Here is a 12,755-nt window from a genome sequence, read left to right as displayed (position 1 = left end):
ATATTAAGAATACAATTAAGAATTGCTCAAGGCATTTACCCACTCATGGCTGACAGAATGAGAACAATGTACCCCTGTGGATTAAATAATGGGGCCCGTTTGAAATTTAATACAGATTCCAGAATTCGACAAAATGAACCTCAAGACAGCCATAAAATATACTGTCTAAAACATTGAGAATAACAACCAAGATGAAAACAGTAGTTTGCATTTTCCAAAACATAAAAAGGGCAAAGTTGAAACTTCTATAAATATTAAGATTTTTGAGATGGATTTATTTTGCTTAATGACCAATTATATCTTGCTTGTTGCTGCCTACAAACTGCATATATTTTTGCTCCTTTTTAGTGTATAAACATCTTCAAAACTAAACTTAAATACTTGCCTATCTACAAATTAGCATTTCTTTTTCCTTCACTTTATTTTTTTTTAGTAATCGTATATTCGTTTTGTTCATTTTGCAACTTTTTTCATTCATTTGATTAAACAGCTTCCTTATAAACATTTCCATTTCCATTAAAGATATGCGTTTTAATGATTGTTTGCATGAATTCAGAAATAACAGCAAAACAATGAATTACAAGGATCATAGGCTGAGGTGGAGGGTCTATTGGATGAACTGTTTAATGTATATTCATCTATTATACTAAATATGAACCCATCTATGTTTTTCTTTAATAACAAAAAGTACATGTTAAAATATTTTTAATTTTGGAAATAGTATTCATTTGAATTGTTTTAATTTAAAATCTTTTTTGGGCACAATTGCTAAATTTATGCATAAATTTACATTAAAAATGAAATGACCGTTGACCCATAGTTGTCAACTATTTGCTGATGCTAAAAACAAAAATTAAAAATGGATTAATTGTAACGAGTTAATGTAACACACCAGCTCTTCCATTCACTCACGTTTCATAGTAACAGTTTAAGTCAGTATAATTTTAAATGGAAAAGACATACAAAACTGAGAATAAAAAAGGTAGAATTTTAAGACATAATCTTCATTACAATAAGATATGTATAGCATAAAATCTTGTTTAACTTTGGGGTTTGGTATTGATGGCAGTTAATTTAGTATTTGATTCTAACTAACCGTTTTTTTTTTTTTGCAATAAAAAAAACATACACTTATAGTTACTCTCACACAAAACCAAATTCGGCTGATAACTTTAATAAAAAGAAAATGGCTTTGTTAATAATCATCTTCACACCTTCAGTTGCTTATCTTTAAGAAAAATCATTCATTTTTCATTTTTGCTAGCTATTATATAAATACTAGACGACCCTTGGGTCAGTATGTTATATTAGCTATGGAATTAAAGTATGAGCGTGACACTTGTGATGTAAAGAAAATAGTTTTTTGTGACATAACAGAAACATTTCTATGAAAGTATATTAAAATGAAAAAAGAATATAGATAGATTTCTATGAGTCGTTCTGTTTATAATTGTTTATTAAAAAAAATATTACAGCCATTGAATTAAAAATGGTTTGCCATACTTATAGGTAAATGTGCACTGAACAGATATCATAATACTTAAAGTTAAATTCAAATTTTTATATATCTTTTAATTTAAACGCAAAAAAAACCCCAAAACAATTAGGACACTGAAAACGTACACAGTAGAACAATATTTTATTGTTGCGTTGATTATTTATTTGTAACACAATTTAAAAAAACATTTTAGGGGTTATTTATTTATGTTGGTAGTGTAGAAGAAAATGTATGAAGGTTTTTAAGAAAGGTGTATTAAAAAATGGAGAATAAATTAAAAAAAAAAAAATAAGGCGGTGGGTAAATCGCCGTTGTAAAATGCTCTTATGGTTGTCAACGGGTTAAAGTAGATTTATTTGTAAGAAAATTCCATTAAAATAACTAAACGTAACATGAAAATGAACACTGTAAAAAAAAAAAAGCCGAAAGTATTAACAATTGTTTATTTGGATAATTTAAACGCAAAAAAAATTTGGGATGCTGAAAACATACACAGTAAAACAATACATTTTAATGTCGCGTTGATTATTTAGTATAATATATATCGCATATATGAAACAGGTCGATGATTATACATATTATTTGTAATCACGTTTTGTGTTTGCTTCCCATATCTTGAAGTTCTTTATTCAATAAATTTAAAATATTTGCTTTACTAAGGACGTCCGTTTGTTCGAACGAAACTGGTCCAGCGATTTGTGTTTATTTGTTTACGTTGTTATGGGTTTATGTTTAAGTACGCACGCACAAGCGGAAGTTGTAAACCGAATGTTGGGTTACAATACCCGTTACAAGGTCATTTGAGTTTTCTAATTATATAGATTAACATATTAACTATCGATCTTAATATTAGGTAACAGTTTTCTATTTAAAGTGTTTTTTTTTTTTACTGTCATGATATAAGCGGCAGCAACTGCAGATGTCTTATAGTTTCTATAAATACTTTTGCAATTACTATAAAGTATGTATATTTTTTATACATACAATCCACTTATTACCATAACCATAATTGTTGATGTGGAAATAAAAATCAATATTTAATTTCACTATTTCATGTTTAATACTTCAGTTTACACCCAGGCATTACCGGGTAATTACTATTAGTGTATAATAAATAATAAAATACTTTAACACTTTACTGCAGTTTCTAGGTATCACTATTCATCAGAAATGTGATTGCAACTTGCATCAATCATAAAAAGGTGAAAGAGATTGCACGTTTAAAATATTTATGGAATATTCGTTATTTAGTCAGTAATGGGAAATATGTTTTTTTTTTCACAAAAGCTATGCAACAAGCTCGACTACAAATACATATTTTTGTATAATCTAAACTTAAACAAAACAAATACTCATTCATGTGAATTCAGCTATAGTTTTGTTTTTTTTGGGGTTTTTTTTATGTTTATAATTTGATATTTTACAGTTTCTATTTATATTGCAAATGAAAGATAATTCTAATATTTCCCATATATATTTAGACAACCTGATAGGATTTTTGTATTCTTCACTCTTTAATGTTGTAATTTGATGATACTACCAACATATTAAATTAGTTTCTGCGTTCCCTATGTATGTTTTTTGATTTTTGTTGTTTTGTATATAACATTAGCTGGTAAACATAAGTGGGCAATTATTTTTTTTCTATAATCACAAAAGTTATCAGCACTAATAGTGTTCGTAAAATTATTAGGACTATTATTATCCATACAACAATAACTATTTCTATTGCCAATTTTAGATTGCTTATTTTTTGAGAGGAAACCGTCCAGATTATATTTAACTTTTAATTAGTTTTATTTTTTTATTAAATGTTAATTTTTCATCAAAGCTGTTGACTTTTAAAGCTGTTTTATATTTTTTTCAGTATTGGCTGAATATATTTACATTGTTGGAGTTCATGGAAAACTTTTGTATGTTTTATTGCTTAAGTTAAAGATTATACCTAAGAAGAAAAAAAAAACGTCTTTTGGATTCGTTTTTGTGTGTGTGTGTGTGTGTGTGTTAGAGCGAGTGAAATTTTAAAAATTGACTTATTAAAAGTTGAAATGCGATTAGTAAAAAATGAGAATGCTTTTAGTTTTAAAAAATATTTTTTAAATCCATATTTTGTTTTAAAAAATATTTCTTTAAACCTATATTTTTAGTTTAAAAAAATATTTTTTTAAAGCTATATCTTTAGTTTCATAAAATATTTTTTTAAATCGATATTTTTAGTTTTATAAAAACATAAATAAAAAAACTATGTATCAACTTTGCAACAAATATTAAATTAAAGCATCATAAATTAATAAAAAAGGAAAATGTTTATTGATCAAACGATAGTGAAAATGTAAAATTCATAATTTTAAATATGGTAATCAAATAGATTGTAAAACAAAATTTATTTTTAGTTAAAAATTCTAAATTAGAATAATTTTTTTTTTTAAGTTACCCAAGTTAAAATGAATAGCTCTCTCTCGCCTCGACTTAGTCGCATGTTTTGGTAAATTCTAAGATCTAACTTTTAATCCAGATCAAAAATGGAAGACAGATATCCAAACAGGTTTCTATAGTTACTGGAAAACTTACTATTGCTTCAGAAAGAAACTGACTGTTGATGCAATAACTACCAGTCAGATATGTTCTAAGATGGCGTATAACATATCTAGGGAACTATCATTCAGTTTACAGTTCCTTTTCTCAAAAACGAAACTTTATTAGCCTTCCTCTACTATTTCTATTTCCATGAAAGATTATTCACTCGTCTTATTACCACAACTGAAAAAAAAAAACTTTGCTTTTTTTCTTCACGTGTCTAGTATCAGATGGAATTTCTATGGACAGAATTTCTCTCCAAAAACCTCCTGCCTGTGAAACATTACCACAGGCCTGCTTCCTTGCAAGCTACAACATGGTCATCCCCAAATCAAATGTCAACAATAAACACTTATAACCCGTTCTCATAATTACATTGTATTCATTCCATTAATCGTTTTTGGTCCTCTCATAATATTCTTCATCATTTAACTCACAATCCATCTAGTTCATTTAACTCTTATCCTTGAGTAACTTTTGGCCAAAGGTTGTTATGCAACAGCAACACTTGTTTTTAATGAATACATACATGTAACATATACTTGCATGTAAAAAAGGACATTATACCAAATGTGATAAAATTTTCTCTCCTGATTAAAATGACGTAAAAAATGAGATATTTTTTGCTTTTTCGTTTTCAATTATTGATTTGAACAATTAGCAGATTTACGAAATATTTTTCTGGTTTCTTAATTAGTATGATGGACATGTACTCTGGTGATATCAAGTGTTGCACTCTATATTTAATTGGCATCTTAATTATCTCATCATTGCAGGTCACAGAAGAAACAGCATTGCTTGCATTTGTGATATAGATTAGGGTTTACCAAACTTCCAGATGTCATGGGCCCCTGTGCAGGGCAAAGGTTTTTCACGGAACACTGACAAGATAATTTCTAAAATAAATATGAAAAAACATTTTAAATTTTCAGATGAACTAATGATAACGTTTACAACTATTTTATATTTTTGATTAATCAAAAATTGTTGCATTTTTGTTATTTTTTTTATTTACTTTTCATGAACCATCCTGAAACTGTTTACATTTGTAGTTATGTATCATCTGTTTCCAGTAAAAAAAAAAGTGTGTGAGAAAGATAAGAATCCACTTGATGCATTACCTTTACTGAAATGGCACTCACCCTAGTTGAACTGAACCAGCTTCCTCTGAAGGAGGAAGTTTCATGACAGTATCAAATTTACAAGTTCTCAGTTGCTTGCATATCCCCATCAGATGATATGATGACATTAGATTTTTTGCAGTTCGTGCAGAGAGATGCTGGCGTCCTACATACAGCATCTGGTCAGTACCAAATAGATGACCATTTGGTACTGACCAGGATCAACGTTGCTTAACTTTGTTGTTCTAATGAAAACTAGTGTGTCGACACGATTACACATTTACCAGGAGACATTAAATTGTTAATGTCCTTTACGCCATTTTCTAAGCATAAGAAACATTGAAATCTACTTTGATGTATTTCTATTGCATTTTCCATCAACAAAACATGAATGTCATCATACAGTGATTTAGACATTCGGTGACCTCTACCAATTGCAAAAGTAAATTACATACTTTAAGTTGTACAATTATTTAAAAAAAAAAATTTGACGCATCACAATCTTAAGAACTTTACAACAGAATCAATAAACAATGCAGTCACTTTTCGACACGTCCAATTTTCTAAGTTAAAGGATTTCAGAAAAATTTTGATGTCATAATAAACTTTGTTTCTACTTTCTCATTTTATTACTTACATCACTCCATTCCTCTAACCATTTTTGTTATTATTTACCCTTTATTTCATTTGCTTTTCCTCACAATCTAAAACAATCATATAGAATATAGCATTGTAATAACAAAATCAAATAACATCCACAAGTGTATGGTGAATAAAGGGAGACCCTAACTTTCAAATACACTGGAAGTTGGCACCCACGTCTCTTGATTGAAATATGGAAGCACAGAATCAATACAATTTTCAATTATATTTTAGGTAATGGTGCATAAAACCAGATCCAAAGTTTCAAACATGGCAGCTGGTGTGTCAATTGAGTTATGGAAGCACAAAATGGATACAATACTTTCGCTATTCTTCAAAACTTTTGGGCAAAATATTAAGATATTTTTGTTAATATTTTTTTATAACATGGTTATGTTTTATTTTTTTTCAAATGTACTATATTTAATATACTTTATTCACCATATATTTTTTGTAAACCTGCGCAGATTATTACGATTGTTGCCGATTTAACCCCCCCCCCAAAAAAAACATGTTTTTAGTTAACTATATTTCACGTTTATTTTTTACCCCCATATTATAAAAATATATAAAATACATAAACATTCTTAATCAATTGATTTTGTGTTTTTAATCGCATATCTTTTTCAAATAACTTTTTATTTTGTCAAAGTGTTTAGATATTTCTATGCGATTAACAATGCAAAATCAATTGATAAAGAAAGTTTTATTTTTATTATAAAGGAGTAAAAAATAAACGTAAAATATAGTTAACTGTAACAATATTTTTTCTAAATCGGCAACAATCGTAATAGACTGCACAGGTTTAAATAAATTAAAAAAAAAACGTTTTTGGGGAAAAAATTGTAAATATGTTAGAAAAAATATATTAACACAAAAAAGATTGTAATAGATTACACAGATTTAAATTTAAAAAAAAAAACTAACTATATTTATAAAAAAAAAACAAAAAAAACAAAGAACAAAACCTAAATATGTTTGAAAAAAATATAACAAAAAAAAAAGATTGTAATAGATTACACAAATTTAAATTTAAAAAAAAAACTAACTATATTTATAAAAAAAACAAAAAAAAAAAACAACAAAGAACAAAACCTAAATATGCTTGAAAAAATATATTAACAAAAAATTTATAAAAATATATAAAAATACATATACTTTTTTATCAATTGTTTTTTTTTTTAAAACATGTTTAATTAAGTTAAAAAAATGAACAAAATATAATTGAAAATTGTATCGATTCTGTGCTTCCATACCTAAATTGAGAAATGCATGTGCCAACTTCCAGTGTTTAAAAGTTAGTGTCTCCTTTTAAGCACCATTCCCAGTTTTTAACAGCAAATAGACATATCTTTTCTCATAGAAATATCATTCAATTTGTCATAGGCTTTTTACATATAGCAGTTTTGTTTTGTTCATAAACATCTTGACAATAACATTTGTTTGTTTGATAAATTAAAAAATAATCCTAAAATCAAATCAAAACCTTGTCTACTTCAAACAGCGACACTTGTTCATAATTATTAACTAGTTTTGAGCTGATTTATGAATCAAATGTTTTCATACTTTTCTAAAAATAGGATTGACTTCCTTTTAGTAAAGTTGTCCTTAACAAAAATAAAGTTAATTCTTTGTTTTTATTAAATATAAAGTTTGCATGGTAATCCAAAATTAAGTATCAATTTGTTTTTTGTTTTTTTTTAAACTAGACAAAAAAGCTCATCAGATTTAGTTTTTAATTCCTTCATAAGTCTCTCGATAAAAACACTACATAATTTTGTTATTAAATGAAAAAAAAAAATACATTTATACAATCCAATGTGAATATTAATAGAGAAAAAAGGTTTTATTTTTTTTAATGTCTATATTTCCTTCTTTAACGTCAGAATAACTTCTGTAAAGTTTTTATTTTATTTAACTTTTTTTTTTTTTTTTTTTTTTTTTTACATCTGAAAGGTCTCAATCCTGTCCATATTTTATACAATAATCACAAAATTTGTCAATATTATCTTGGGTCTTTTTTACAATTCCTGAGATGTGCTTTGTCTAACACCAATTGTTGTCAGCAGTAACATTCACAGACTCGTTACTATTTTGAGATTCCCTTTGTTTCTATGTAAATTTATGCACATCAGCTGTACATAAAGCAATCAGCTTTCAAAAGATTGTAATGCCTTGATTAGTCATCTACAGGATTTGCAGTACTTGTTTGCTTCACAATCAAGAAAGAATTATTACGTTTCAAAGTAAACTCAATTTTCTTTCTTTATGTTAAGAGTCTCAATAGTATAACTGCATTGGAATTTGAGAAATAGCAACAAGTGTTGAATTATATTTTTTGCCATAAAAATATTTAGATTATGTTTCGCAGTTAAAATCAAAATAATGTAAACAAAAAACTATGTTAGGACTAATTTACTAAGGCAATAATCAGTAAATAGAAAAATAATGTCGAAAAATATAATAGATGTACTTAGCTAGAATAGCTGGTAATGTTTAGCTAAAAAATGAAAAAAAAAACCCCCGATAGAAACCCACTCAAATGTCACTGTGACATTGATTGGGTGGGTTTTTATTAATATTTTGTTTAATTGTCAAATTTTTACTTATCGAAACATTCCAAATAACTCTCTAATATAAGCTATTTTTTTCTTCTAAATTAAGGCTTGGCTCTTTTTGTGTTTCCAAGTAAATAAACGCTTTAAAATAAGTTAAACTGTAAAAAAAAAACTTATCAGGATAGGTAGAAAAGTAACTTATCTTGCCTTTGCTAACATTTATTTGTTATACATTTATTTTTTGATCACTTTTTCGCTTTTGATGTCCATACTGCAAAACGCCTCAACATGTTTATTGAAGGAAAAATCTGGCCTTCTATGCACAGTGGATCAAAAGGGCAAGTTCAACAAATTCAGAGAAATGCCTCTGCTTCGCTCAAAATATTCGTTCAAGTGGTTTAGCATGAGCACAGAAACGATTTGAAGCACTTTTATTTTGGCCACCAAAAAAGGGTAAACTTTTTGCCACTAACAAATTAGATGTTGTAGAGTTTAAGAATCTATTTCCACTGGAAAAAGGAATTAAAAAAAAAAAAGAATAGAAATAAAGAACAATTGTTTTGTCTACAGATGAACGTGGTTTTTAGAAATAAAGGTAAAATTGCAAATATGTAAGCATGGACAGTTTTCTTGAAAATTACTTTTTTATCTATAATTCAGAAATATTTGTTTCATGTTTGTTCTATCTAGAAGAAAACAAGCTTAATGTTTTGCGTAAAAATCACATTTTAACAAGATTAAAAATTTAAATCATTTCCCAATTATTTTGAAATGGTCAACTGAAGTTTTTTTCAAATCAAATAAAGTCACTTTTTAAGCCGGTGTCAATTTTCATGTAAAATTTTAAAAATGGTTAGCTCATGAATTTTTTTCAATAGAAGTTCATAAATTTATCGTTTTAAATATTACTAACAAAAAAGTCTGCTTTTTACATTTTTCCTACATTCAAGACATGATTTGTTATGTCAATATAAAACTCGTTTTAAAAATGTAAATACATGATTGTCTATAAACGGTCATCATAAGTAATCATTTTTTTTTGTTCATTCCATTCATTTTTTAATCCTTTCAGAATATTATTTCAACTGACAATCCAGCCATCTTCATCTCTGCCCAACATAGCCTTTGTTTAACGATTCATTAGTATAAAAAAGTTGATTAGAAAGAAATATTGTGTTAAGGAACAACATTAAACAGTAAAACCTGTCTTTATGAATTCCACTGTAATATGAATGGATTTTATTTAATTTTATCTCTTAAAAAATAATGACATAAAATTTTGTTCATTAGAAAAAAATAATGCATGGATTTTTTTCAACCTCTTTGGAAAAAAAAAAAACTTAGCTTGCAATTAATGTGCTGCTATGAATGCAAAAACCGTGTCAAAGCTCATTCTTAATATTAGCTAAACATCTGTGCTAAGCTCAGTCATAGGTCATTAATAAACACAATTTAGCAATTTTAATATGATGTGTAATATGAATTAAATTTTTCTAATCTCAAATAATTTAATCCATGTTCAATAAAATAAAAATGAATAAAAAATTCTATTTTTGACTAATTTAATATTTGTTTCAATTTACTTTTGATGAATAAATAAAAAAGAATTAAACTAATTCAAAAATTCTAAATATATCAAAATATATTAAACTGTAACTGAATTTTGTTCTAGGAAAACAAAACATGCAGATAACTTCCTATCATCATGCCCCCCCACCACCACCACCACCATATTATATTACGATGCAAGTTGGATTGTTTTATTTGCATTCCTTTCAATATAATTCTTATAAATTTTATCATCATGAAAACCCAATGTTACATAGGATTGAATGAAAAACTACAATCTTTTGCACCCAGTTCATAGCATATTACATTTGTTAATTTTTACATTATAAAAATTAAATGTTCAATTTTTAGGGTGGGACCTATTGATGTAATCACCATAGATTAGGTGAGATGAACTTTAAGTACAGTGGCATTAAATAATAATGGATAACTACATTATTTTCTTTAACCACCTTGTGACACACCGAATGTTTCCTGGGAATCAATGAGGACTGATAATCACTTCTGCTCCAAGCCCTGAACTTCTTATTTTTGTCTATACTCATTTTTCATTTTATTTTGAACTTGAAATTATAGAAATGAAGGAAAATGTACTTATTTTCTATGTCAAACACAAATGCAGATTCCCCCACTGCCAATAATCTTGACTAAATGTGAAATATGCAAATTGTCATTTTAAGAAAAAAATATATGGTTATGAGCATTTAGCATGAGGGAGGATTTTGTGAACAAATAAACAGACAAAAATTATAACTTTATTGCATTTAAACAGGGATCTCCAAACTATGGCCCACAGACCAGATCCGGCCCACAGAGCTCTTATTGAAAACATAAAAATATTCAAATCTTTTTTTAAAAAGATAGAAATGTGTGAAAATAGTGTGGATTTTCCTTTTTGTTCAGAAAATGATTAAAAGAATGAAGTTTTGAAGAATCAACTTCACTAAAAAACAAAGCTAATAATTAAAACAGTATAAAATATGTTCAGATCATTTTGGCCTGCCTAAAAAGGTCAGTAATATGCCCCTATAAAAAAACTTTGGAGACCCTTGCATTAAAAGATTCAAGGATTTATGTCCTTTCATCTAAATCAGATAACGTGTCAAAGGTCAACATCTTTCAATGTCATACACGATAGAACAAAAAGCATAGAAATAAAATCTGAAATCATAAACGGAGAGTCTTTTTCTAAAAAACTAAATAATCATGAGTTTGGATAAATGAAAATAATTTAATATCTTCATAAAAACATGTTATCATTTAGAATAAAGAGTTTGGTGTTGAATGCCTAGTTGCATGATAAGTTTGTAAACTTTTTATTAGAATAAAAATGTGTGTTTTGTTGTAGGATTATTCAACTATGTTTATAACAGAAAATGCACAAATTTGCAGGACGAGACAAAGAATGAAAATTTCAGTAGAAAACGAATTAACAAGTATGTAAGGTACTCTTTTAGAAAAGAGAATGTGGATGAAGGATGGAGGTAGGGTCGGGGCCTTTTAAATTCTTTGGTAAATCTGACATCTTCACTTTTTGTCTTTACAGTTAATGGGGTGCACTGCATAACGTGGGGTGACAAAAAAGGAGGGGTTTAAAAACAAAAGGATTTTCAAAATGAGGTTTTTAAACAATTATCACTGATTGAATTATGATAATTTAAAAAAAAAAAAAAAAAATGAAAATAAAAATGATACAAAAAATTAATGCTGATATTTTGATTGTTTTGTTTAGCTTTGAACCTCAGAGAACATTTCTGATGAAATAAGAGTTATTCATGCATAAATAGCCAAGAGATCTTTTTATCAACAAGAGGGCAATGTGAAATTCCTACAAGTCAGTGGTTGATAAACGATTGTTAGATGAGAGTGCAGGGAATATGAAAGTATCAGAAAATGCCAAATGTCCAGTGAGCATCCATTCCCTCCCATTTAGGGGCTTGGGACCCTCAAGGTATGAGATCACACCTGGCATGGTTAAATGGATGTTGTGAATGAAACGCAGCATCGGAGCAGCATCAGTCGTTCTCTCTATCCCGCTTTTCTGTTTTGTTAATGCAGCAACAAATAAAACCAAATAAACTAACAAAAAGTAACAAAAAATTGTAAAAATTGCTGCCAATAAAATTAGTTTTCTTTTCTAACTTGACATGAAATGGAGGAGGAAGAGGAGGACGCTCTCAACAGCTTTTGCGTTCATTCACTAACATTTCTGAGTTTAAGTGGCAACAGCAACCAGACAACTGCCAAATACTCATTTACACTAAAACAGATCGAGTAAAGAATATGGAGTTGAGAATTAAACCGTTATATCAACATGTAGCGAAAAATACGCAATAATGGCCGTTAATGAAGAGGATAGGAAGTGTAGGAAATAGAAAAAGGACTAGAAGAGATTCAAAGAAAAACAAATGAAAGCAAACAAAAAGCAAACAATTGAACAAGTCTTAAGACAATATAAGTGTGTGTGTACGTGTGTGTGTGCATGTGTAGAGTTGGCCTCCGAAAAAACAATTCAAAAACAATAAAATACAGAAATCTGTAACTCACTGTTTTGTTGGTTAGTCTTTCACGGGCATTGCTTGCTTGGTCGAACATTTACAAGTATAAGTATATTATTCTATTTTATTAGGGAGCAAAAGTTTTCGGTGAACCTTTCACCTTCATCAGTCAAGGATGAACCGAGTGGCGATGTAAGCTCTTTTCTGTTCCGTTTTATTTCTTGCTGTAATTATTGATTCTGTTAGAAATGTGCATGTTAATTTCAAATGTGTGCATGTGTTCAAAGCTTTT

At 27.9% G+C, this 12,755-nt stretch overlaps 1 protein-coding gene across 24 annotated transcripts in view; it reads right to left on the bottom strand.

The window, feature by feature from the left end:
* LOC145278069 (uncharacterized) overlaps nt 1-12,755 on the bottom strand; it is a 373,119-nt gene that overhangs the window by 14,909 nt on the left and 345,455 nt on the right. For 3 of the 24 annotated variants that reach the window (XR_013868314.1, XR_013868316.1, XM_080130323.1), the window contains one exon: nt 12,513-12,702. The exons of the other annotated variants lie outside the window; for them this stretch is intronic. Coding sequence is in view for 1 of the 3 variants with exons in the window: in XM_080130323.1 (XP_079986449.1) it covers nt 12,513-12,560 (48 nt within the window). In the remaining 2 variants the exon portion in view is untranslated. The remainder of the gene's footprint in view (nt 1-12,512; nt 12,703-12,755) is intronic. 24 annotated transcript variants of the gene reach the window in all.

Source organism: Euprymna scolopes, chromosome 6, assembly GCF_053919585.1.
Source record: "Euprymna scolopes isolate OS-2025 chromosome 6, ASM5391958v1, whole genome shotgun sequence".
NCBI classification, from domain to species: Eukaryota; Metazoa; Mollusca; class Cephalopoda; order Sepiida; family Sepiolidae; genus Euprymna; species Euprymna scolopes.
Note: the sequence above shows the minus strand (reverse complement) of the source record. Positions and strands in the feature narration are given on the sequence as shown.